The sequence below is a fragment of the Balaenoptera musculus genome, chromosome 1 (genome assembly GCF_009873245.2).
Source record: "Balaenoptera musculus isolate JJ_BM4_2016_0621 chromosome 1, mBalMus1.pri.v3, whole genome shotgun sequence".
NCBI lineage: Eukaryota > Metazoa > Chordata > Mammalia > Artiodactyla > Balaenopteridae > Balaenoptera > Balaenoptera musculus.
The window spans coordinates 43,633,979-43,661,745 of NC_045785.1; the positions used below are offsets into that span (position 1 = coordinate 43,633,979).

Below are 27,767 nucleotides of genomic sequence, written 5' to 3' on the forward strand. Positions count from 1 at the left end.
AGCAGCTTTATTCACAACTGCCAAAATTTGAAAGCAACCAAGATGTCCTTCAGGAGGAGAATGGATAAACTGTGGTACATCCAGACAAAGGAATATTCAGTGCTAAAAAGAAATGAGCTTATCAAGCCTTAAAAAGAAATGGAGGAATCTTAAATGCCTATTATTAAGTGAAAGAAGCCAATCCGAAAGGGCTATATACTGTATGATTCCAACTATATTACATTCTGGAAAAGGCAAAACTATGGAGACAAAAAGATTGGTGATTTACAGGGGTTAGTGGAGAGAGAAGGATAAATAGGCAGAGCACAGATATTTAGGGGAGTGAAAGTACTCTGTATGATACTATAATGGTGCATAAATGTCATTATACATTTATCCAAACCCATAGAATGTATAAGACCGAGAGTAAACCCTCATGTAACTATGGACTTTAGGTGATAATGATGTATCAGTGTAGATTGATTGATTGTAAAAAATGTACCATTCTGGTGGGGGATGCTGATAATGGCAGAGGCTAGGCACGTAGCTGGGGTAGGGGGTATATGGAAAATCTCTGTACCTTCTGCTTAATTTTGCTGTGAACCCCAAACTGCTCTAAAAAATAAAGTCTATTAAAAATATATATGTGACTTTTTAAAATGTTGATACTGCTTGGATATTTGATATTAAGAAATTGTTCATTTTTAAGGTGTGTGGTTTTGTTATGTTAAAATAGTCCCTATGTTTCAGAGATTATATATTGAAATATTTAAAGATTAAATGATACCTGAAATGTATTTCAAAATGATTAAATGGGGGAGAAGTGGGTGAGGATTGGCTTTGATAACGGTCTCACCTGGGTAATGGGCACTTGGGGGTTTGTTATGCTGTTACGTATACCTTTTATATGATTGGAAATTTCTATAATAAAAATTTTTTTAAATCAAGAATGACCAGAGTATGGTTACAAAAATAGGGATATGTTTTAATTGCTTGCCTTTTTACAAATTAGCACTTTTAACCCACATATTACTCTTTTAATGCATTATAAGTGTGTTATTTACAAGGTAATAACAGGATATATAAAAAATTAATTCAGAGTAGAGTAAAGGATGTGAATCTGATAACTTCATACAAGTTTAAGGTTTTATGTTGAATCTTATTTTCTTACAACTCTTTCTGTTTATATAGCCTCACTTGGAAATAAAGTTTAAAGGTTTAGTCAGGGACCCTTTGTAGCCAGATACACTCTTAAAATGACTCTGATAATTATTGTTTTCAATTAATAACAGCAAAGTTGCAGCAGGTGTTTAGACAGAAGCAGGGTTCGAATCTGATTGAACTGCTTTAGTTCTTATTACATTGATTTTGGTATTTGTTAATATGCAAGGGTAAAGTACTCTTTTGCACTTAAGAATTTTTACAAGTTATTACTGTCACTTGTCTTTGTGAGTGGCTGGATATTGGTCAGTTCACAAGCACTTTCCTCTCCTGGTTTTTGTTCTTGCAAGGCAGTTATTTTTGTCATAATTACAGGGCTTTTTGAAGACTTGGGACATCATTCTTTCTACTTTCTAATTTGGAAAGAAATAAGTGAGCATTTGATGATTTGAATTTTCAAGAATTGCAATGGAGTGTTATTCACACTGTAGGGTATAAATAGGCAAAAAAAAAGGTACTGAATATGAAGCTTGTTCATAAATTTTGCAGTAGGGTTTGTTATGTGGAAAGCCATGAGTGGGAAATTTTAATAGGAAAGGGATGTAAGGGCACCATCGTATATTTAGTACCTATAATGTGCTACATTTTACATGGGTTATCTCATTTAATCTTCGTAAAAACCTTACATGGAGGATATTAATATTTCAGTTTTACGTATGAGGAGAAACTGAGGCGCAGAGATTTTAAATTATTCCCATAAAATTATTTGGCTAGTGAATGATAAAGGTGAGATTGGAACCCAGAATGCCACGTTAAAGAAAATTACACACAAACGGAACATTTTAACCAATATTTCGCTGGAACATTATATAGCATATGTATTATAAATCATCATAATTTGCCTCTTTACAGTTAGTTGGATCATACAGATCCTGTCATTTAAGGTCATTCATAACCATTTGGCCTAAAAACTTGAGGTCACTATTATTAATAAACTGCTTAAAATGTGTTTGTCATTGTTGAAGTTGTGAATTTGAGCATGTATGATATAGCCCTTCCTTGATAAGTGCACATTAATGTTTGTTTCTCCATTCATATATTCGTTTGTGCAATCATTTTACTAATCCAGGAAGCAATAAGCATTTATCAAGTACCTATGTTATTTCAGGCACTGTGATATCAGTATTAACAATACTTTCATTCATTGTTCCATGGAGTTTACATTCTAGTTTGGGAAAATGGAGAATAAGTTAAATAAATGCAATAGACTGTGTTAGTTGTGGTAATGAAGGTATATGGTATGATACTTCAGCAATATAAGAAGTTCACATGTACAAATATATAATTCTCTTTATTTCTAGAACTGACTTTACTCATCTGAGCCTATAGCTCAGAGAACTAGGGAAGATACTTAGATGATGTTTGGAATGTGGTGGGTTATTTCTGGTGGTCATAATGACTAGGGTCACTAATGGCATTTAGTAATCTGGGACGAGGACTGCTAAATGTCCTGTGTTGCCCCTTTTATAAGTTCACCAGTCCTCGTGGATTAGGATCCCACCCTAATGACTTCATTTTAACTTGTATATCTCTGTAGAGGCCCTATCTCCAAATGATGTCATATTCTGAAGTAACAGGCATTAAGATTTCTTATGTATTTGGGGGAGATACAATTCAACCCATGGCACCAATTAATATTCTTTTTTCCTCTATTTTTTTTTTTTTAAACAAACACCATGGGCTTTTTTTTTTTAATTTTAATTATTATTTTAATTTATTTATTTATTTTTGGCTGTGTTGGGTCTTCGTTTCTGTGCGAGGGCTTTCTCCAGTTGCGGCAAGTGGGGGCCACTCTTCATCGCACAGCGCGGGCCTCTCACTGTCGCGGCCTCTCTTGTTGCGGAGCACAGGCTCCAGACGCGCAGGCTCAGTAGTCGTGGCTCACGGGCCTAGTTGCCCCGCGGCATGTGGGATCTTCCCAGACCAGGGCTCGAACCCATGTCCCATGCATCGGCAGGCAGATTCTCAACCACTGCGCCACCAGGGAAGCCCATAAATTTATTTATTTATTTTTGGCTGCTTTGGGTCTTAGTTGCTGCACGCGGGCTTTCACTAGTTGTGGTGAGCAGGGGCTATATATTTTCTTTAATACAGAAGAAGCTCTACTCAAAGTTAAAAGATCCTAATCCAACACCTAAAAAATTTATGTAAAGTAAAAGGAGAGAAAGAAAAAGGCCCTATTTCCATCCAACTCTCATCCCCAACTTGACTGTTACTTTTCCATGTCAGTCAGTACATACAGACTATCTCATTTTTTAAATTTATTTATTTTTTAAATTTATTTTTGGCTGCGTTGGGTCTTCATTGCTGTGCACAGGTTTTCTCTAGTTGTGGTGAGCGGGGGCTACTCTTTGTTGCGGTGTGCAGGCTTCTCATTGCGGTGGCTTCTCTTGTTGCAGAGCATGGGCTCTAGGCACATGGGCTTCAGTAGTTGTGGCTCGTGGGCTCTAGAGCGCAGGCTCAGTAGTTGTGGCGCACAGGCTTAGTTGCTCCACGGCATGTGGGATCTTCCCGGACCAGGGCTCGAACCCGTGTCCCCTGCATTTGCAAGTGGATTCTTAACCACTGCACCACCAGGGAAGCCCCTATCTCATTCTTTTTAACAGCATGAATTGCATTCCGTTTTATGGTTATACTGCAGTTTAACCATTCCTCTTCTTCCTGATGAACATTCAGGTTGTTTTCAACTTTTGGCTATTACAAAGTATACAGAGATAATTCTTGTATACATCTCTTGGCATATGTGGGTTTTTTTGTAGGATAAATTTTTTAAATTGCATGTACTGAGTCAAAGGAAATGAACACTTAAAAATTTTAAAGATATTGTTAAATTAACCTACCTATTTATGCTACCATCAGCAGGATATGGGAGAAAGTTCCTCTTTTCTCTAAGTCCTCTCCACCATTGAACAATGTCAGTTTTAAAAAAAACCAAAAATACTTTGCCTGTGCCATAGAATAAGAATATCTCATTCTTTAGTTTTTATTTTGTCACTAGTGATACTTAGTATCTCTTTATTTTTTTTATTTTTATTTTTTTTAAAGATTGATTGATTGATTGATTGATTGCTACGTTGGGTCTTTGTTTCTGTGTGAGGGCTTCCTCTAGTTGCGGCAAGCAGGGGCCACTCTTCATCGCGGTGCGCGGGCCTCTCACTATCGCGGCCTCTCTTGTTGTGGAGCACAAGCTCCAGACGCGCAGGCTCAGCAGTTGTGGCTCACGGGCCCAATTGCTCCGCGGCATGCGGGATCCTCCCAGACCAGGGCTCGAACCCGTGTCCCCTGCACTAGCAGGCAGACTCTCAACCACTGTGCCACCAGGGAAGCCCAGTATCTCTTTATTTATTGGCTATTTTATTTAATTTTCTGTGAAGTTATCTCTGTGAGTTCTCTGCCTGTTTTTCCTTGGAGGTATTTGTACTTTTCTTATTACTTTATTGAAGCTCTTTATATGTTATGGATATTAGCCCTTTGTCCATTATATGTAACACAAATATTTTATCCAGTGCGATATTTTATTTTTTATGCTATTGTAAATGGAATTATTTTTGTAATTTCCTTTTTAGATTGTTCTTTATTATGTATAGAAATACAACTGATTTTTGTTTATTGACTTTGTATCCTGCAACTTTGCTGAATTCATTTATTAGTTCTAACAGATTTTTTTGTTGAATCTTTAGGGTTTTCCACATACAAGATCGCATAATTTGCAAACAGATAATTTTACTTCTTCCTTTCCATTTCAAATGCCTTTTATTATTATTTTTTTTTTCTTGCCTAATTACTCTGACTAGAATTTCCAGTACCATGTTGAATAGAAGAGGTGAAGGCAGGCATCCTTGCCTTGTTCCTGATCTCAGAGGAAAAGCTTTCAATATTTTACCTTTGAATATGATGTTTGCTGTGGGTTTTTCATATGTGGCTTTTACTATGATGTGGTAGTTTCCTTCTACTTCTAGTTTTTTTTATTATTTTTATTATGAAAGAGTGAATTTTGTCAAATGCTTTTTCTGCATCAATTGATATGATCACATGTTTTTTTCCCTTCATCCTGTTAATGTGTATTATATTGATTTTTTTTTTCTTTTTTAAAAATTTATTTATTTTACTTGTTTATCTTTGGCTATGTTGGGTCTTCATTGCTGCGTGCGGGCTTTCTCCAGCTGTGGCGAGCAGGGGCCACTCTCTGTTGAGGTGCTCAGGCTTCCCATTGCAGTGGCCTCTCCTGTTGCAGAGCACAGGCTCTAGGCGTGTGGACCTCAGTAGTTGTGGCACATGGGCTCAGTAGTTGTGGCGCACGGGCTCTAGAGCGCAGGCTCAGTAGTTGTGGCGCACGGGCTTAGTTGCTCCTCGGCATGTGGGATCTTCCCAGACCAAGGATCAAACCTGTGTCCCCTGCACTGGCAGGTGGATTCCCAACCACTGCGCCACCAGGGAAGCCCTCTATTGATTTTTTATGTTGAACCATCCCAAATTTATTCTTGCTCCCCTCTATTTTTTCCCCCACATTGCAGTCATGCAGATCTGATCATGTCTTTCTCTTTGATTAAAACATTTAAGTGATTTCCCATTGCTCTGTTAAAAAGACCAAAACTGTTAATACAACCTAGAGAACCTTTGCTTGGTCTGGCCTCATCTTATTCCATGCATCCCTTAACTCTCAGGGTCTCTAGCCACATTAACCCTTTTTAGTTTCTCGATAGAGCCATGTTCTAACCCTAATGGCACCCAGGCACATGGTATTTCTTCTGCTTACTCTTGTCTCTCTCCTTGGTACCATTTTATGCATAGAAAACTTTTACCCATGCTTCAGATTTTATCTCTGTCATTTCCTAAATAAAATCTTCCCTGACCCTGCCAATCTAGGTAAAACCTAGATTACATGATCTTATTTTACCATGTACTTCTTTTGAAGCAAGTAGTTTTACACTCACTTGTGTTATTATTTGATTTTAGATTATAACCTCTGTAGACTGTAAATTCCACAAAAGCAAGGGCCATATCTGTTTTGTCCACTGCTACACCCAATAGGGTAGCCCAGTGCCCAGTACATAATCAGAGCTCAAATATTTGTGGAATAAATGAGTGAATGAAGGCTTCTCGGTTTTACCTCTTGATTAGAAAGGTTATTGAAGGATTTCAAGATTAACAATTCAATTTAATTTTTAGGAAGTTCTATCATTTGGTATTTGTGTGAAAGACGAATTGGAAAGACACATCTGAAGGTTAGGAGGACAGATAATAGATTTTGATGGTCTCCTAGGCCTCATATAATAAAGGCTTGAATAAAGGCAGCAGCATAGGATGGAGAGGAAGAGGTGGGATTTGGGGAGAACCATTTAAGAGAGAGAACAACAGGACTTAGTGACTGACTGGATGTGGTCATAGTGATGGAGAAGGAAAAGTCAAAGTCTCAAAATGATACATGAATAGTATGAGACACTATTACATAGTGGTTAAGAACAGAGCCTTTGGAGACTTTTTATGTAACTTACTAGCTGTATGACAGAGCAGTTTTACTTCACATTTGTTTATTTAACTCTGTTAATTATAAATGAATGCCTTCATAGAATTTATGAGGTTGAATGAGATAATACATGTATGTAAAGTGCCTAGTATTCATACAATTTGCTGTGAACTTGAGCAAGTTTTTTAACCATCCAAATTTAGTTTCCTCTGATAGAAAATAAGGATAATATATCCCCTGTTCTCCCTGTATCACAGAGTTACTTTGAAAATGTGAAGCCTCTGAAAAATGTAAATTGGTAGTCATGTTAGCTAGGTATATTAATTACATCTAGTAGAAGAAGAGATGATTGCTCTCACTTTGTCTTTAATAGGACCTCATCTCTTGTTTCATCTTTGTAAGATATAGGATACCTCCTGTCCATAAAAACTGGATTAGTGAAATTTACACTACTGGGAACACCTTTTTGCCTGTATGAAGCTCTCTGTGATAAGGGACTAATGAGTTCTCAAGAAAATAGATCTTAACAGGGAGCTAAGGAGATCGTTGTTGCCTGGTATGGAAGGGAGAAGAAAGTAAGATTGTCGGGAACTGACCCTGGAAAGTGGAAATAAGGTGCTGGAAATTGGCATGGCCAATTTTTGGTTGTCTGCTCTGATTCCCTGTAGCTGGGGCTGTGCATATTTTTATGATTGAGTTGTGTATTTTGATCTTTCCTGGCCTTCATAACAAACCAGTGAAAGCAGATGGTATGATTATTATTCTGCACATAAGGACAGTAAAAAAAACAGAAGTTAAAGCCCAGAATTCCCAGTCTTTGTTTGTTTCACCTGCTATATTGCCTCTTCAAACAGAAATAGCAGATGTTACTATTCTAAACGCCCATGTTATGTGATATTGTGTACAGGAATTTTGCCTAAGGGCAGCTTAGATTTTTTTCCCCTGCTATGTATTTGGTGTGTAATCTTGGCTAAGATTTTTGTTCTCAGCCAGCAATTTCACTTTCCTTATTTTTGACAGACATGTTAATCTCTTTCTTGCTTTTGAATTGGGTCTTGCACCCAGCTTCCTCAATTGCATTTTCCTTTGAAGTTTTTAGTGTTGTATTAGTACGGTTCCCTGTCACTCAGTGTTGGTCAGTATTGGTTTACTTCCTTTATACTGTGATCCTAAGTAAATTTAGTATATTCTTTTTCCTGCAGGTTTTCTGTGCTTCCTGCTGTAGCTTGAAATGTAAACTGTTATACATGGATAGAAAGGAAGCTAGAGTATGTGTAATCTGCCATTCAGTGCTAATGAATGGTAAGTATTAAAACAGGTTGAATTCACAGTTATTGAGACAGAACAAGAGAATTCCAATGAAAAGACTACTGTTTTTTCCTTCCTTGCTCTACAAGTTGCTCACCTTCTCAAATGTCATAACTTTACCTGAAAAATTTAAAAATACCTTAGCATTTCAGAATTCCTGTGCCTAATTTAATGAATAAATGCTAAAGTCAGGTAAGTTTTGCAGGAAAAAAGGAAATTCTTGTGGAAATCTGGTGCTCTGTGGCTCTTAATGTTCCTGTGAAATGACTGGAGTGGGAGTGGGGAGGGGGCTATTGACCACTGAGATGATGAAATATTAAAATTGGGCTGAGGTTTTCCTTTCAAGGGAAGCTTTCTCTTTCTAGGGAATATCTTAATAATTTAGAACACATTCTTATTGACACTGTGGTTCACTCATCTTGTTAAAAATAAATATTTTAGCATCTCGAATCGAATAGAAAATTGCATTTTTCTGTCAGTTATCATCTTAATACTACTTAGATTTGTCATAAGAGTAATAGTTTTTAATTTACTTATGTGGTAAAAGAATATGGCCAGGAGAAGGTAAATATAGCTTATCCAGTGTTCACCTTTTGCGGGACTGGAAATAAATCCAAGGGCATTTTAGTTAAAACAAAACTCCCCAAACAAACAAAAACCCCCCAGAGTATTCTTGTAAAGAGATACAATAAAATTGATCAGGCTGTATAGTATTTTCTCTTTGAATGCATCTTTGTACAGTTGCCAGAACAGTTACTAATAGACATAAAAATGTTGAACTTACACACCACTACTGCTTGTGCCAGGATAATGTGTCTCCTGGAGGCTGAAACTTATCTGCTCAAGGCCCCTCCTGCTCTGTGTGTCTGCATTGCTCATAGTGATGTTTTCCTGTTGCTTCCTTATTAACCTATTGCATGTCATTTAATCTGATCTGTTCTAATTTCCTATGGTCCACCCAATTTCCTCCCATTTCTGAATTCTTATAATTTTGATCAAATATGAATTCATTCTCTTTACTCTTAAGGGTCATTTTTCAGATGGTGGTTATTTCACTCGGTGATGATTTCATTTTTGGATATTTATCCACAGATAAGAGCATGCTGCTTAATTTCAGTACCTGATACCTCTTTTATTTGTTGAGGTCTTCCAACTTGATGGCTTTTTTTTTTTTTTTTAACTTGGCATAGCTAAAGATGAAGGAAATGGCAGAGGATTCATATGGAATACTTACTTTTTATTAAGCCAAGGATGCCCTTAACAGGGGATCCTAAAATAATCTACTTTTTGTGGTTTTTCCAACGTCTTTCCTCTCGCATGGCTTAGCCTGGTCTTTTACTGAATATTTAATTTGATGCTTTTCAGTGTTCCCTATCCCTTTTTCCCTTTCTCCTTTTCTCTTCCTTCCCTCTTCCTGCCAGTGCTTTCAAAGGAACATAGCTGTTGTTTCTAGCTTTGTCCTGCAGTTTGGAGGCAATAAGTATTCAAAATCTTATGGATCATTCTTTGATGTAGAATGAGATTTTTAAAAAGATGCTCCAAAAATTGGGCGGTTTCTATTCCTGGGCATGTGATATTACTTGAACCCAGAAGATAAAATTTATATCTTTCATTTCTGTAGTATCTTTCATCCTATTTACTTTAAAAACAATAGTTGATATGTCAGTATTTAGTTAGTAAAATTATAGAGTATACAGAACCTTAACACATTTGTGATCATTCATATTGATTGATGGCACTTATATGATATTGGCACATTTTCATGTTCAAATGGGTCCTGTGCTTTTGAGACACACCAAAATGTGAAATGGTTGTTTTTGCTGGATACTTTTACACAGGGTAATGATTGCACAAAAGCAAAATTCACGAAAATGTTGAGATGTGTTCTCCTGAGCTTTAGGCTTCAGAATTTTTAAAATGAGATTTTACCTCAACTAAGAGCCTAAAAATCTAGGAATGAAACAAAAGATATTATATAGTAGAGTTATGCTATTTTAGCCCCTGATTTTGATTTTTGATAGAATTTTATAAAATGCATTGAATATTAAACCTGCCCTACCCACCAGAAATGTCTAAATGCTATCCCAGTTGCAAGTCCTTAATAAGTTTAATGTTGTTTTACTCCCTCTTCAGGGAATATATGGTCCCCTTTAAAGATGCCAGGGACCTAGTCATTAACCTCAGACTGATCCGCTATCAGTCTATATCAGAAGTATCATGTAATTCTTATTTGTTACTTCCAAATAGCTTACTTAACTACATGGTCTCCTTTATTGAATAAAATCACCTATCTCCTTAATACCTTCACTAGCTGGAAGAGAGACATACTATGAGTGTTAATTAGCAGGAACTACATTATTTATCCAGTATTGTGGAGGTCTTGATGTCCATATTTTGCAATCCATTCACATTGATTGTGTCTGTATTTGCTTTAGCTCAAGCCTGGGAGAACATGATGAGTGCCTCAAGCCAGAGCCCTAACCCTAACAATCCTGCTGAATACTGTTCTACTATCCCTCCCTTGCAGCAAGCTCAGGCCTCAGGAGCCCTGAGCTCTCCACCTCCCACTGTGATGGTACCTGTGGGAGTTTTAAAGCACCCTGGAGCAGAAGGTAGGGGATCATGTGCTATTCTCTCTCTTTTTCCTCACCAAGTTCCTCTGAAAAGGTGCTGATGTGATTTTACATCACAAGTCTTTAACACACTGCAGATAAGTCCCTTCGGGTGGTTATTAAAGTGGAAGAACAAGGTGAGAAATGTGTTGAGACTATTTCTGGGCAAGTAAAGAAGAATATTGTGTTGCCTAACAGTTTGGCGGCACCTCTAAAAATATGCCAGTACCCTCTCCAACTTAAGAATGGAGTAATTACTTTGCTTTTACTTGAAAAGAGTTGCAGAATTTGAAATCAGCCTGCAAAATCCTAGCCTCATGCCTACCTTAGTGTTCTTTGCAGGAATTTAGTAAGTGATGAAAATAAGAATTCTTTTTTCTGACCAGCCCATTCTAGTATTGCCTTTTGGAATATATATTGCCATTTTCTCTTTTCCTTTTTAATCTATCCCTGTAAAAATATGAAAATACTGTGTTAGGTACACAGACATTTATAAAATCTAGAACTTTAATTCTGATTATATCATATGATAGGTAGAAAATCATAGGCTCAACTTATTTTAGTTTATTATATCTTTATGATTATGATATTGTCAGATGAAAGGCACTTCGTAAGTTCAGGGGATTATCAGTAGTAAAAATAACAAATATTTCCTTAAAATGATCTGTCAAGAAGTCTCCCCTGATAATTAAACTCTGTCTTCTTTCATTAATTTTATATCTTTTTGTCTAGCAATATTCCCTTCCCCTTGTTAAATAGCCCTCCTCCCCTTTTGAAGATCAAAAACTTCTATTGACATTATCATGCTCTTCTGAGCTCAGGCTTTCGTTCTTAAAATCTTTATTCTCTTTACTTCATTTGTTGTTTTTGTTGTTCTTCCCTGGTCTCTCTTTGTTTTGGCCGTTTGAATTGATTTTCAAAACTGGATTTAAAGAGATCATTTCGTCAGACTCAGTTTTCCAGCTTTTCCCCATCCTTTTACTAAAATGCAGACTACTGCATTTCACTATCTGCACTGCCAGATCAGTCTTTTTCTTCTTCAGTTACACTTTAGCCAAAGATCTGGTCAGTTTGCTTCCCAATTCTTACATATCTGTGCCAACTCTTCTTTTATTAATTAATAATTCTTCAGCATTCTTCAGGGCATCTTTTGCCTTTTAAAAATACCGTATCACTTTTCCAGATATTTTATTACTACAGAAACCTCATACTTTTAGGAGCTGTGGATGCCTATTTCTAGATATTTTTTCCGGGCTATTAGTTTATTTCCTAGGCACTTCAAACACCTTCCCTAGTTTCTCTGTTAGTGATATGGGACAGAGTATGTGACATAATTATAGGCATATTTAATACTTTAAAGCAAAGTGTTTTAAATCTTTACATATAAATTACAGAAGTAAGGAGTATATTTAAATGTGTATTTTTATTAATTTATAAACACTTTTATACAGTTACAATTATATTTAGAAGTATAAAATGCTAAATAGTGATTTCTTTGTACATCTGAGATTGGTGACCTTCTCTTCTTGATGTTAGAAACCCTATCAATGTCACAGTGTTACCTGTTTTATTTTTCTGGCTCCTCAAGTGGCTCAGCCCAGAGAGCAGAGGCGAGTTTGGTTTGCTGATGGGATCTTGCCTAATGGAGAAGTTGCTGATGCAGCCAAATTAACCATGAATGGAACTTCCTCTGCAGGAACCCTGGCTGTGTCACATGACCCAGTCAAGCCAGTAACTACCAGTCCCCTATCAGCAGAGGTAAGAAAACAAAACAGCAACTAAAATTGAGTACTTACTTGACTCAGCACTGTTCTGCCTCTGTCTTGTCTTTTTCTAAGTTGAGTGACCTTTCTGTGGAACCCTATAGACTTCAGATACAGTTTAGTGCATGTGTGTGTATGTGTGTGGGCATGCTTGTGTGTGTGTCTAGGGGTAAAATAAATGTGGCAAAACCAGTTGTTCTTGTTTGTTCTATATTTGGAATTTTTTTCAGGAGAAAGATTCTTATAAAGGTTGTTCTCAGGTGAGCTCAGTCTACTACTGTAGCTAGAGGCTGTGCTAGAGCGAATCCTGGTCCCTTGATACCTTGGTTTTCAAAGCATATTCCCCAGGTTCTGTGGTAGCTGCCAGGGAGTTGCCGTGGTGAGGAAGGGCCAGGAAATATGATGGTGGCTGAGGAATCCTTCTATTCCTTTGTCTTCAACCCGAGCATCTCTACTTTTTTCTGGTCTGCCTATTGTGTTTCCAAGTAAGACTTTTAAAGAGGATTCTAAAGCTTAAAAATAAACCACTGACTTAATGGATGGAAGACTCATATAATTTACCTAAGGAAACTAGCTCATACTGTGCTGTCACATTTACTTTGTCTCTATAGGATACACTGGTCACAGTTTGGGGGCTAATTTTCAGAAGGGTCAAATACTAGCTACATTTTTTTGAGTCTGTGAAAGAATAGAGCCACCTAGGACCATAATTGGAAAGTATACACGTAGGATCGTTTATACAGTGGGTCCCTTTCTTATTGCTGTTTGCCCCGTTGAATATGGTGGTCAAGATTATAATAAGGTGATCAGTTCCAACTAAGTATGTGTGTCTGGCTTTTTTTTTTTTTAATAAAATAAGAGGATCAGAGTTTGGATAAAGTTTTTACTTTTGAAGTTTTCATGGTTACTGTTTATTTACATTGATGTTCAGTAATATTTTTCTAGAAATTTACATAATTTGTGGATTTGGTTATAATTGAAATTGCGTGTTATTAAGATTAGATTTATTGACATACAGAGATAAATTTCCTGTTTGGTGAAGGTACATTAAACCATGTCACTGTCTTTAAATATGTCTAAGTCTGTTTTGGGGGATTTTTCTGTGGCCACAGAGGACAGCAGCCAGAACTATATGACTTATTCTTCTTTGAATCTATACAATGACTTTGTCAAGAAAATTTCTTTTTTTCTCCAATTGTTTATGTGGAAAAATTTCAAATCCACAGAAGAGTTGCAAGAATAGTACAGTGAACCCCCATATACTCTTCACCCATATTCACCAATTGTTGCCATTTTGCCACATTTACTTTACCCCTACACACACACACACACACACACACACTTTGTTTTTTGAGGAACCATTTGAGGATTAGTTGCACTTTATCACTTAATACTTCAGCTTATGTTTCCTAAGAACAAGTGATTTTCTTATGTAAGTACAATATAACTATATGAGAAAGAAATTTAACATATAATTCTATGTATTGTCAAATATATAGTCCATATTCAGATTTCCCCAGTTGTCCCATGATGTTCTTTATTCTTTCGTTTATACACGTGTGAGTGTGTGTGTGTGTATATATATATATATATATATATATATATAAATTTTTTTATTAAATAAAGTCTTTTTAAAAAAATTAGGATACCATCAAGGATCACAACTGCATTTAGTTCTCATGTTTCTTTGATTTTCTTTAATTTAGAACAGTTCTCCCACTTTTTTTTTTGTCTTTCACATCATTAACATTTTTGAAGCATTTACGCCATGTTTGGCATAAAGTCCTTAATTTGTGTTTTTCTGTTTTTTTTTCCTCATGATTAGTTACAGATTAAATATTTTTGGCAAGAATAATACTACCATAAGTGATGGTCATTTCTTGGTGGAACACATCAAGAAGTATCAGTTTGATAATTGGTTAAATTGATGTCTCCTGTGTTTCTCCACTGCAAAAGTAGCTTTTCCTCTTTGCAATTAAAAAGTAAAGTGAGGGGTGATACTTTGAGACTCTGGGTGTCCTGTTCCCCTACAATCTTTCAGTCAATGATTTTACTGTCCTTTACATATATATATATATATATATATACACACACACACACACACACACACATTACTTTTTGAAGATTTATTTATTATTTATTTTTGACTGCTTCGGGTCTTAGTTGCAACACGTGGGGTCTTCGTTGAGGCATGCAGGATCTTTCGTTGTGGCGCCTGCGCTCTTCGTTGTGGTGTGTGGGCTTCTCTCTAGTTGTGGTGTGTGGGCTCCAGGGCATGTGGGCTCTGTAGTTTGCGGCACGCAGGCTCTCTAGTTGAGGCGCGTGAGATCAGTAGTTGTGGTGCGCAGGCTTAGTTGCCCCGCGGCATGTGGGATCTTAATTCTCTGACCAGGGATCAAACCCGTGTCCCATGCATTCATTGTAAGGCAGATTCCTTACCGCTGGACCACCAGGGAAGTCCCCTGATTTTACTGTCCTTTGACAATCTTACCTGAATCAATTATAACTATAGTGTTTATACAGTGATGACTTTTTTCGTTCTACAAAACTTCGTTTACATCTCTTAAATTATATGATAGGTTCTTTTTTTTAAAATTTATTTTTATTTATTTATTTATTTATTTATTTTTTGGGCTGTGTTGGGTCTTTGTTGCTGTGCGTGGGCTTTCTCTAGTTGCAGCGAGCAGGGGCTGCTCTTCATTGTGGTGTGCAGGCTTCTCATTGCAGTGGCTTCTCTTGTAGCAGAACACAGGCTCTAGGAGCACAGGCTTCAGTAGTTGTGGTGCGTGGGCTCAGTAGTTGTGGCTTGTGGGTTCTGGAGCGCAGGCTCAGTTGTTGTGGCACATGGGCTTAGTTGCTCCGCGGCATGTGGGATCTTCCTGGACCAGGGCTCGAACCCGTGTCCCCTGCATTGGCAGGCAGATTCTTAACCACTGCGCCACCAGGGAAGCCCCTATGATAGGTTCTTAAAGCATAAATTTTTTGAATGAATGAGGAAGCTCTAGTGAATGACTATTATAGGGAAACAAAGTTCAGGTCAGTTTAAGAGAAACTAAAACAAGTTAGTTATTTTATTTCGATGCTCTCACATTGTTCAACACTTTATTTTAATATTTATCTGGTAAAATGAGGGAAAACAAATTCTTTAGGGCCAGAGTTGAATATATTTTTCTCATCTTTGTGACCTAATAGAGTGCCTGGCACTTAAAAGGTGCTCAGTAAATTAAACAACTTCTTTTCATAGATGATATTTATGTAGAAGCCAGATGACCACCTCTTATGATATCAAAAGGTAGATTTTATGCATCACTAAATAGCAAGTTAGAATAGGTTACTTTATTTCCTATTCTAAATCTAACTTTATTGATTTACTTCAAATCAGTAATGGTTAGCCAATGAAATTTTCCAAATTTCCTAATAGGACGATATACTGAGAACACTGCAACATTTTTAGCAAAAACCCACTAAAAACTTACAGTCCTAAATTATAGAGAGTATAGACAAAAATATAAGACATAGGCATTTTTTAAAAATAGTTTTAATCTTTATTCAAGTATAAAATATATATAGCAAAGTACTTAAGGAGCCTTAATCTTTAGGAAACACATGTTGAACATACATATATGTGTGTGTGTCTATATATACATATACACACACACACCCATGTAACCACCACCTAGATAAAGATACACAGAACATTTCTATCACTATAGAAGTTTCCTTCATGCCCTTTTTCTGTCAATACCTGCCCCCTTTCCCCCAAGGTAACCATTATTCGGACTTGTATCACCATAGATTAGTTTTGCCTGTTTTTGAATTTCATATAAACGGAAAAATATGATATATAATGTTTTGTGTCTAACTTCTTAAACTCTAATACTTAATGAGGTACTTCCCTGGTGGCACAGTGGTTAAGAATCTGCCTGCCAATGCAGGGGACATGGGTTTGAGCCCTGATCCAGGAAGATCCCACATGTCGCAGAGCAGCTAAGCCTGAGCGCCACAACTACTGAGCCTGCGCTCTAGAGCCTGTGAGCCACAACTACTGAAGCCCGAGTGCCTAGGGTCCATGCTCCGCAACAAGGGAAGCCACCACAATGAGAAGCCTGCGCACCGCAACAAAGAGTAGCTCCTGCTCATCGCAACTAGAGAAAGCCCGCATGCAGCAACGAAGACCCAATGCAGCCAATAAATAAATAAATAAATAAATTTATTTAAAAAAATACTTAATGAGATTTATCTGTGTTGTGTGCATCAAAAGTAAATATTTTTATTGCTGAGTAATATTCCATCATATGGCTCTACCACAATTTATCTATTTTCCTATTAATGGACATTTGGATTGCTTCCACACTTTGGCTATTTGAGTAAAGCTGCTATAAACATTTTTATACATGTTAAACAGTTTTTTTTTTAAAATGAGAATCCTATGTATTTTTAAAATTTTTTACTTATTTTATTATTCATCTGGTTGTACCAGGTCCCAGTTGCGGCAGGCGGGCTCCCCAGCTGCGGCTCTTGGGCCCCCCAGTTGCGGCTGGGAGGCTCCCTAGTTGCAGCATGCGAACTCCCAGCTGCAGCATGCATGCGGCACCCAGCCCCCCAACGAGGGACCAAACCTGGGCCCCTCGCATTGGGAGCACAGAGTCCCAACCACTGTGCCACCAGGGAAGTCCCTAAACATGTTAAAAAGTTTTTATATGCTTTTCCTTTAACTTTTTAAAAGCTTTCTTTTTTAAAAATGGAAGTATTATTGATTTACAATGTTGTATTAATTTCTGGTGTACAGCAAAGTGATTCAGTTATACATATATATATATATATATATATTCTTTTTCAGATTCTTTTCCTTTATAGGTTGTTACAGGATACTGAATATAGTTCCATGTACTATACTGTAGGACCTTGTTGTTTATCTATTTTATGTAAACTGGTGTGTATCTGTTAATCCCAAGCTCCTAATTTATCACCCACCCACCCCCCTTTCCCCTTTGGTAGCCATAAGTTTGTTTTCTAAGTCTGTGAGTCTGTTTCTAGTTTGTAAATAAGTTCATTTGTATCATTTTTTTTTTAGATTCCACATATAAGTGATATATGATATTTGTCTTTCTCTTTCTGGCTTACTTCACTTAGTATGATAATCTCTAGGTCCATCCATGTTGCTACACATGACATTATTTCCTTCTTTTTAATGGCTGAGTATTATTCCTATGCGTGTGTGTGTGTGTGTGTGTATACCACATCTTCTTTACCCATTCATCTGTCAGTGGATGCTTAGGTTGCTTCCATATCTTGGCTATTGTAAATAGTGCTTAAGGTTCTTTTTTATGGCTGAGTAATATTCCTGTGTGTGTGTGTGTGTGTGTGTGTGTGTGTGTGTGTGTGTACATACCACATCTTTACCCATTCATCTGTCATTGGACGCTTAGGTTGCTTCCATGTCTTGGCTATTGTAAATAGTGCTTAAAACTTCTATTTCTTGCTTAAGTTATGAAGAATATAGAGCATCATTTCAATAGATCTTTGAACATATTCTATTAAACTGTTAATTAAGTGGATTTAACCCCACTCAAAATGTATTTTGCAACATTATACTTTATTAAGTGTAGTTAATGTGATCTTCATATTAATGCAAAGAAAAATGAACTTGAAGTTTAATTTCATGACAAAGTAAATGAAAACTCTTTCATCAAAGTTAATTTTTTTTTATTGTGGTAAAAAAGACGTAACATAAAATTTACCATTTTAATCATTTTTAATTACATTCACATTGTTGTACAACGATCACCCCAATTCTCAAGGTTCAGAAATTACGAGATAATGTTGAAAGTTTGTTTCTGTTGCCACTGCAAGTTTAAAAAATATTTTTCTTTTATGGCAAAAGAAACCTTGGTAAAGGAAGCTTTAACCCAGGTTCCAAGACCTTTTCTCTCATTACTATGATTTGATGATGCCAAAAGGAGAAACTATACAATTATAAACATTTTCATAGTATAAGCCCAGTCCTTGGGAAACCACAGGTTGAGTATCTTGTGCTGTCTTTCAAAAAGTATGAATTTGAAATTTTCACTTAAATTCCCATTTGTAGTCTGGACTCTATTCTGCGCAAGTCTTCAACTGTGTGTAATGCTCTCTTTGCTAATTTGCTTGTCCTAGACGGATATTTCTCTATTCTCTGGAAGTATAACTCAGGTTGGAAGTCCTGTTGGCAGTGCAATGAACCTTATTCCTGAAGATGGCCTTCCTCCCATTCTCATCTCCACTGGTGTAAAAGGAGGTATGTCGACTTAGATGTTTAAACAGGGATAGTTATATATGCCAAATGTTGCCTTCTAATTAAGGGAAGGAGATAGAATTCAAGTGATAACCACCTTTCTCTTCTCCAACAAAAAAGGTGACTACTCAGTGCCATGAAAAGCACTGTTGCTGTTACTGATTGTTTTAGAGAAGATATTTATGTTTTTATATTATCATTTCATATGTTGGAAGGATGTAATATTATTTTTAATTCCCACTGTGTATAAATGTAGCTTATTGGCAGTTCTTTCTTCATATTCCAAAGCACATAATACTCTGAAGAGTTGCTTATAGTTCTAGGATTGGCCCACATGATACAGTCAGTACATTAATTTAACTTCTTGTTTTGAAGTACAATACACATTCAGAAATGTGTATATAATAAGTGGAGAGCTCTGAACTTAAGTAGCAATTTTCTGTTAAAAAATATTTTTAGTGAGTCCTGGTAAGACGCAAACTTACTAATCAGTCAAAAGAATGCTTATCTTTTTTTTTTTAAGTTAATTAATTAATTTATTTGTTTATTTATTTTTGGCTGTGTTGGGTCTTCGTTTCTGTGCGAGGGCTTTCTCTAGTTGCGGCAAGCGGGGGCCACTCTTCATCGCGGTGCGCGGGCCTCTCACTATCGCGGCCTCTCTTGTTGTGGAGCACAGGCTCCAAACGCGCAGGCTCAGTAGTTGTGGCTCACGGGCCTAGTTGCTCCGTGGCATGTGGGATCTTCCCAGACCAGGGCTCGAACCCGTGTCCCCTGCATTGGCAGGCGGATTCTCAGCCACTGTGCCACCAGGGAAGTCCAAGAATGTTATCTTTATGCAAAAGTTTCTTGTTGATAGATCCAGATCAGCATCCAGTCAGTACATTTTCAGGAGATGGTTTATCAATAATCTCTCCTCATTTTTGTCCTAGTCTTTTACCTGGTCTCCCTGCCTTCAGTCTTTCTCTCCTTTATTTAATCTTACATATTGGTGCCAGTTATCTTTTTTTTTGAAGTATAGTTGATTTACAATGTTGTGTTAATTTCTGGTGTACAGCAAAGTGATTCAGTTATACATGTATATATATCCTTTTTGATATTATTTTCCATCATGGTTTGTTACAGGATATTGAACATAGTTCCCTGTGCTATACAATAGGACCTTGTCGTTTATCCAATCTATATATAATATCAATAGTTTGCATCTGCTAGTCCCAAACTCCCAGTCCAACCCTCCCCTGCACCCTCCTTGCCCCCTGGCAACTACAAGTCTGTTTTCTATGTCTGTGAGTCTATTTCTGTTTCATAGATAAGTTCATTTGTGTCATATTTTAGATTCCACATATAAGTGATATCATACGGTATTTGTCTTTCTCTTTCTGCCTTACTTGGCTTAGCATGATAATCTTTAGGTCCACCCATGTAGCTGCAAATGACATTATTTCATTCTTTTTATGGCTTAGTAATATTCCATTGTGTGTGTGTGTGTGTGTGTGTATATATATATATACACACACACACACACACACACACACACACCCCCCACATCTTCTTTATCCATTTGTCTATCGATGGACATTTAGGTTGTTTCCATGTCTTGGCTATTGTAAATAGTGCTACTATGAACATAGGGGTGCATGTATCTTTTCAAATTATAGTTTTGCCCGGGTATATGCCCAGGAGTGGGATTGCTGGATCATATGGCAACTCTTTTTTTAGTTTTTTGAGGAACCTCCATACTGTTCTTCATAGTGGCTTCACCAGTTTACATTCCCACCAACAGTGTAGGAGGGTTCCCTTTTTTCCACACCCTCTCCAGCATTTGTTATTTGTAGACTTTTTAATGATGGCCATTCTGACTGGTGTGAGGTGGTACCTCATTGTAGTTTTGATTTGCATTTCTCTAATAACTAGTGATGTTGAGCATCTTTTCATGTGCCTGTTGGCCATCTGTATGTCTTCTTTGGAGAAATGTCTCCTTAGGTCTTCTGCCCATTTTTTGATTGGGTTATTTTTTTGATATTGAGCTATTATGAGCTGTTTGTATATTTTGGAAATTAAGCCCTTGTTGGTCGCATCATTTGCAAATATTTTCTCCCAGTCCGTAGGTTTTCTTTTTTGTTTTGTTTATGGTTTCCTTTGCAGTGCAAAAGCTAATAAGTTTGATTAGGTCCAGTTATCTTTTTAAACGTAGGATGTTGTTCTTGCTTACAAAATTCAATGGGTTCCCAATGCCTTCCATATAAATTACTTACCTTGGCATACAGTGTTCCTTGTAACCTTATCTCAACTTATCTAATTTTATTTCCAGCCAACACCCCAGTACTTTACAGGCATGCTACAGATTATTTACTGTTTTCTGAATATTCACATTTCACACTTCCATGCTTTTTCTTATGCTGTGGAATAGTGGGAAGAGAATGGACTTCAGACCTGGACCAGCCTGAGCTTTAATCTGGTAACAGTCCATTCCAGCTGTATGATCCAGTGGGCAAGTCATTTATCCTCTCTGAATCTTTTTCCTAGATTTTTAAAAAAAAATCAGATAACTATAGCTAATTAAGAGTCATTATGAATAATAAATCAGATTTCATACCTGAAAGTACATAGCAAGAAAATTGGTACAAAGTAGGCATGTAATTAATATTTTTTTTATCTTTCTTTCCTCTGTCTAGAATAGAATACCCTTCTATATGCTAGACTCCTTGAATAACTCCTCAACCTTTCAAAATCCATATTAATGGAAAACTTCTCTGAATCCTACCTCAGCTGTCTTTGTAGTAGTGTTTTACATCCTCATTTCTGTTCAAATAGAAATTCTTATAGACTATTACTATATTAACACATTTTTCATTATAATTTAGATATTTTATAGGTCTGATTCCTTATTCTCTATAGACCGTGAATTCCTTCAGTCTGAATTCATGTTTGTGTCTTCTGCTCCTAGCATGGTGCTGGGCCTATTAGGCTCTCAGTAGTGTTGGCTGAATGTATCATACTATCAAATGCAGCTTGTGTCTCAGTTCAACAATGAAATTTCACATAAAGTTAAGCATTCTTTTGATTGTATAATGCCTTTGCTCCTTTACTAGGACCCTCTAAAAATATTCTTTTGTAAGCAAATTTGCTACTTAGGTTTCAAATTTGGGTTATTTTAATAAATCTTAAATTAATAAGAAATTAAATTGGCCTACTCTGCTGTTAAAATAAGATTTCAGGGTTCCATTTTCATTAAAAGTCACATCCATTAAATCTAATTGTCAAAAACCTCTCCTACCAAGAAGCAGCAACTAGTTATCTATTGTATATTCACTTTCTTAAATCATATTACTATCTCTTAACCAGAATTTTGCTATTTTGTATTCCAGTGGAAAAACTTAATTAAAAAATTTTTTTGAAAGTCACTTAGTGTTTCTCTTTTCAGTAAATATTTTCATTGATAGTGTATACATTTCCAAAATACATTTTGGTTTCTATTGGTCAGTGGGAAATGGTGTTATTTTGTACTGAACTCTTTCTTGACTTATACTTAGAGGAATTGTTTCATAAAACCAGTCGCTTATGATACTTTTATTGTCTGGGTGCATTTTTTAAAGTTTGATTTTTTTTAATGGTAAAAAATCTCAACAGTACAAAAGCATATAGAGTAAAAAGTAGGAGTCCCCTCTGCTTCAACCCCTAGACATCCTTTCTAGAGGTAACTAGTGTATTATCGCTTCCTTGTATATCACGGATTATTTTAAATGTTGGTCTTAGAACATGTAATATGTGAAATTCTTATTATGATAGTTGGAGGATTTTTGTTAAATCAAAGGGTTGTTTTTAGACTGTGGCTTAAACCATTGCGTGGAGAAGTCTATACATAGGATAACCATGTTTTCATCCAAACTGGACTAGATCACTTTTAAGAATGAAAGGGGCACTATTAATATGCCACTGGGATAGCAGATATAAACCTGTGTTCACCCTATCTATAAATCAATTGCTTATCTCTTTCCTGTGAATAATAAGGCCATTCCTCCATCAGATTTCTGTCTTGATTTGTCTCTTTAACCAATGGCTTACATTGTTTTCTCCCCTTACAGACTATGCTGTGGAAGAGAAACCATCACAGATTTCAGTAATGCAGCAATTGGAGGATGGTGGCCCTGACCCACTTGTATTTGTTTTAAATGCAAATTTGTTGTCAATGGTTAAAATTGTAAATTGTAAGTTGGAGATTTGTTTTTTTAAATTAAAATGAGATACTGAGTCATTAAATTGATAACACAAAAGTATTTTTATGTAGAGCCACATCTTAATGAAAACTGGGTACGGAAGAAGTTGGTTTGTATAAAATTATATATCCCCAAGGACAACTGTTGGACTGACTTGAGACTCTTGCTTTTAGTCAAAGGGGTGAGATAGGTGAATTCTCCATGGAGGAAAGCCAAACGAAACTTGAACTCATCTGAGTTAAGTTCTTCCTGAGATGGGTATGCTAAGTCACAACTCACCACCAGAATAACTGGAGGTGGATAAATTATCCAGGGGGGTCAATTTACATGCTAGGTTTAAATCCCAGAAACCTTAATCATGGTGCAAAACCTTACTTGGGAGAAGTGTTAACTAACCCACAGTAAAACTTCAGTAAGTACATCACAATTTAGGATTCAGAAGAAACTTCTCAGTTCTTGGTGCTAGCTTCTTAGGTATCAGAATAAGAGAGAGGATAGTAACCTAGAATCTTGAATCCGGTATGGTATTGGAAAATAGAGAATGCATTTATCCTGGATGAATGTTAATAGGCAGAGTTTTGGAGAGAGGAAGGAAGCATTGGGGAACAGTCCTCCAGTTCCCATTGTGTATTTCTTTTAAGGTGTCCTTGGAAACCAGAAACACCGATATACTAAATTCTTTAGAGGCTCTGTATAAATGAAATGCAGGTTTCTGGTTTGTTTGCTAATCACACCCTTGTATGTTTGGCCAGCTGCTAATGCTTGCCACCTTTCCTTCTAGTATCAAATTCTAAAATAATTTGCAGGAAATTTCAACTTACCGTTTCTAGTTTATAAGTTATACTTAGAAAATAGCTAACCTAGAGTTCCTTAAGTGTGCACCATCTTAATATAGTTGGATTGGGCACCTCTTGTTTAGGTATATAAAGAAACAATTCACAGAATGAAAGAAAGGGGTCTTTTATTAGTGTTGATTTACATCGTGATATCCATAATTTTATTTGAACCCTTTTTCAGTTCCATTGGGGATCTTGTTGTGTTGGCATACAAATAATAAAAATATCAAGGATTGAACATTATTTTTGAACTACGTATAGCTTGTGCTGTTGTGACTCTACATAGCCTTAAAGTGAAGAAGTAGAAGTAATTAGTCCAGAAAAGCCATCTGTTTCACTGCTTTTTACAGGATGAAGTCAAGTAAAGTCCTGTTGCTGATTATCTAGAATTTTCTCCCAGGAAGACTATAATTTAAATAGCTAGACTCTTTTAGTCACAGATTAAATTTAATAAGTATACATCAAAATATATTTTCTTTAGGACATAGCCTGAATCCAAGGCTATAATAATTGCTTTTATTGTTTTTCTTGTTTCTAGTTTTAATTATTTCCCTTAGTAAAGTGATTTAATTATACACACACACACACACACACATAGGTGGGGGAATATATCCTTTAATCATTATAGCTAAGGATGCATAGTTTGGTTTAATTTATTTTATCGTTAATGGAATGTTGTTTCTTTTAATACTTACACCATTTTATAATAGAAGTTAAAAGTTTTTAGTGCACTTTCTTTCACTATTACTTCTTTTACTTCCCTTCCAGTTGTTTTTGTAAGTGTTTGCTTAGAGCAAGAGGCATTGGTATGCTTTATTTTCTGCAATAGTCCTTTGGCTCAGTGCAGTGACAGTTCACAGCTGAATTATACAGACTCAATGTGATCTATTTTATTCTTTGGTGTATTATAACAAAGATTTCTGTGCATTTCTTAAGGGTAAGGATTGAAAAGAATGTCTTCATTTCTTTTTATTTCATCTATAGATGTGAACAGGAAGTGCTGGTGTTTCACAACCAAGGGAATGCATGCAGTGGGTCAGTCTGAGATAGTCATTCTTCTACAATGTCTACCGGATGAAAAGTGCTTGCCGAAGGATATCTTTAACCATTTTGTGCAGCTTTATCGGGATGCTCTGGCAGGTGGGGATACTTTCTGACTTAGTCTGCACCCTTTACAGATGATAAAAAATTTTGGACTCAGATGCAAAATAATAGTCTTAAATTTGGAAACCTGGCATTGGACTTTGGTAGTATTGGCAAGTTAGAACTTGGCATGGTTTGAGGAAGTTATAAATTTTAATACTTTACGTGACACGTTGTTACTATTTTATAATGGCTAGAATCAGAGTTGTAAGATAATCCATTGACCATGATGTAAGAATATTTTCCTTTGAGTGGCCTAGGGGATATAGTATTGGTATCCGGTAGAAGGAAGCATAATGATAACTTACTACTTCAGTTAACAATATTTATATAATCATAATGTAAATATTCATTTAATTTTCAAGTTTCAAAAACCGTTAGCATGAACAACTTTATTATGGTTTCAAAATAAATTGTAAATATTGTTACCTGTAACAATGTAAAAGTAAATGCATAACTATTAGAAGTTGGAAAAGACTAAAGATACTAATATAAAGACATACTATTAAAAGCTGAGAGAGAAGAAGTATACTTAAGTGTATTATTTGACATTACAAAGTTAACCTTCAGCAGATTTAACAGAGGAGGTAAGAAGTAGTGTAATTGAGCTAAGTTCTCATTTATCATGATAAAAAGTCAAAAAATAATATCTGTAGTTGATAAATAGGGAAAGAGTAGTATAAGAACTAAAGCAAGTGAATAATAAATGAGATTATCCCTGAGAAACAAGGCTGGGGTGGGGTGAGGGTAGCCAATGTATTAAAATTATTTTCATATATTATTTGATAATGTTTTAATAAATATATTAAAGTAATAAATTATTCATACTTTCTGAATGCAGGTAATTCCCTTTGTGGGATTCTATGCCAAAGAAATTATCTGAAATGTAAAATACACTTTGTACATGAAAGTGTTTATTATCGTATTACTTAGATTTAACACAAAAATTTAGAGGCAACCTAAATGCCCAGCTATAGGAAAAAAGTTTAAGTGTGTTATACATTTTAGATGAATGCATCTTTTTTAGAATATTTTCTAGCTATTAAAAGTAGTTTTATGGAAAATGCTCTTGAAATAAGTACAAAAGCATGATATAAAATTTCATCTTTAATCTGGTTATAGCTTATGCATAAAAGATTATGCCTTTATGTCATAGCTATGATATTTTAGGTGAAATATTACATGAAGGCAAGGTGCTATGTTAGAAACTGACCACATGATACCTGTGAAGTACAGTTCAGTATTTACTGTTCAGTATTTGTGTCAGTTCCAAAATGTATGGGGTTAATTTGAAGTCATCTGGAGCCTCTAGGCCTAAATTTCATTCCAGAAATTACTTGAAACATTCTTTTTTTCCCCCTCAGTTTGAATGTATTCAGATTGCATGTTTATATGGGTTTTGAGAGGGCATCAGGAACTAGAGCATGGGAGGTTCATGAATGTCTTGATTAGGAGTTTGTCCTTTATTCTGCAGGCAGTGAGGAGCCATTGAAAGAAATGAATAACATAACCAGATTTGCGTTTTAGAAAGATGACTCTAGAAGCAGTATGAAAATGGATCAAAGTCTGTGTGTCTGGTAGCAGGTAGAGCAGATAAGAAGCAATTACCAGTGGATATACAAACTTACAGTGGATGAGCACTAGAATACTGCATAACAATGAAAGATAAACAAACTGCTGATATATGCAACATGGATGAAGTTCACAGACAGTAATACTGAACAAAAGAAGCCAGGCACAAAAAAGTACATATTATGTGGTTACATTTATGTGATTCTCTGGAACAGGCGAAATGAATCTGTGGTGATGGAAATTAGATCATTGTTTGTCTGGGGTGAGGTGTGGGTGCAAGCACTAGAATTGATTGTAGACGGGCCCTGGGAACTCTCTGGGTTGATACAAATGTTCTGTATCTTGATTGGGATAGTGGTTACATGGGTGTTTACATTTGTCAAAACTCATTGAACTGTATAATTAAAATATGTAGGTTTTATTGCGTGTAAATAATACCTCAATAAAATTGACTTAAAATTTTTATTGATATAATTGACACATTATATTAGTTTCAGGTGTACACTATAATGATTCAATATATGTATATATTGTGAAATGATCAATAAGTCTATTTAACATCCATCATCACACATAGTTACAAATTTTTTTTTCTTTGTGATGAAAACTTTTAAGATCTACTCTCTTAGCAACTTTCAAATATATAGTGCATTATTGTTAGCTATAGCCACCATGCTGTACCTACATCCTCAGTACTTATTTATCTTATAACTGGAAGTTTGTACCTTTGGACTACCTTCACCCATTTCACTTACCCCTCAACCCTCACCTCTGGTAATCACCAATCTGTTCCCTGTATCTATGAGTTCAGTGTATGTTTGTTTGTTTAGATTCTACATATAAGTGAGATCATACAGTATTTGTCTTTCTCTAACTTATTTCACTTAGCATGATGCCCTCAAGGTATATACGTGTTGTGTGGCAAATGACAGATTTCCTTCTTTTGAATGACAATAATATTCCATTGAATGTACATACCATGCTTTCTTTATCCATTCATCCATCAACACTTAAGTTACTTCCAGGTCTTGGCTGTTAAAAATAATACTGCAGTGAACGTGGGGGTGTGGACATCTTTCCTAGTTAGTGTTTTCATTTCCTTTAGATAAATACCTAGAAGTGGAATTGCAGGATCATATGGTAGCTCTGTTTTTAATTTTTTGAGAAACCTCCATACTGTTCCATAGTGGCTGCACCAATTTACATTCCCACAAACAGTATACTAGGGTTCCCTTTTCTCCACATCCTTGCCAACATTTGTTATTTTTAAATTGATTTTTTTTTTTTAACTGTTCTTAAATTTATTTATTTATTTGTTTATTTTTGGCTGTGTTGGGTCTTCGTTTCTGTGCGAGGGCTTTCTTTGGTTGTGGCGAGC

At 36.0% G+C, this 27,767-nt stretch overlaps 1 protein-coding gene across 5 annotated transcripts in view; it reads left to right on the forward strand.

Annotated features, from left to right (window-relative positions):
* Nucleotides 1–27,767, forward strand: part of ZFYVE9 (zinc finger FYVE-type containing 9) — a 187,430-nt gene that overhangs the window by 91,217 nt on the left and 68,446 nt on the right. For 3 of the 5 annotated variants that reach the window (XM_036833828.1, XM_036833820.1, XM_036833856.1), the window contains 6 exons: nucleotides 7,870–7,969; nucleotides 10,411–10,587; nucleotides 12,176–12,345; nucleotides 18,507–18,627; nucleotides 22,707–22,829; nucleotides 24,659–24,814. In XM_036833828.1, coding sequence (XP_036689723.1) covers nucleotides 7,870–7,969; nucleotides 10,411–10,587; nucleotides 12,176–12,345; nucleotides 18,507–18,627; nucleotides 22,707–22,829; nucleotides 24,659–24,814 — 847 coding nt within the window. The remainder of the gene's footprint in view (nucleotides 1–7,869; nucleotides 7,970–10,410; nucleotides 10,588–12,175; nucleotides 12,346–18,506; nucleotides 18,628–22,706; nucleotides 22,830–24,658; nucleotides 24,815–27,767) is intronic. The other 2 variants (XM_036833838.1, XM_036833847.1) reach the window with 2 other exon arrangements.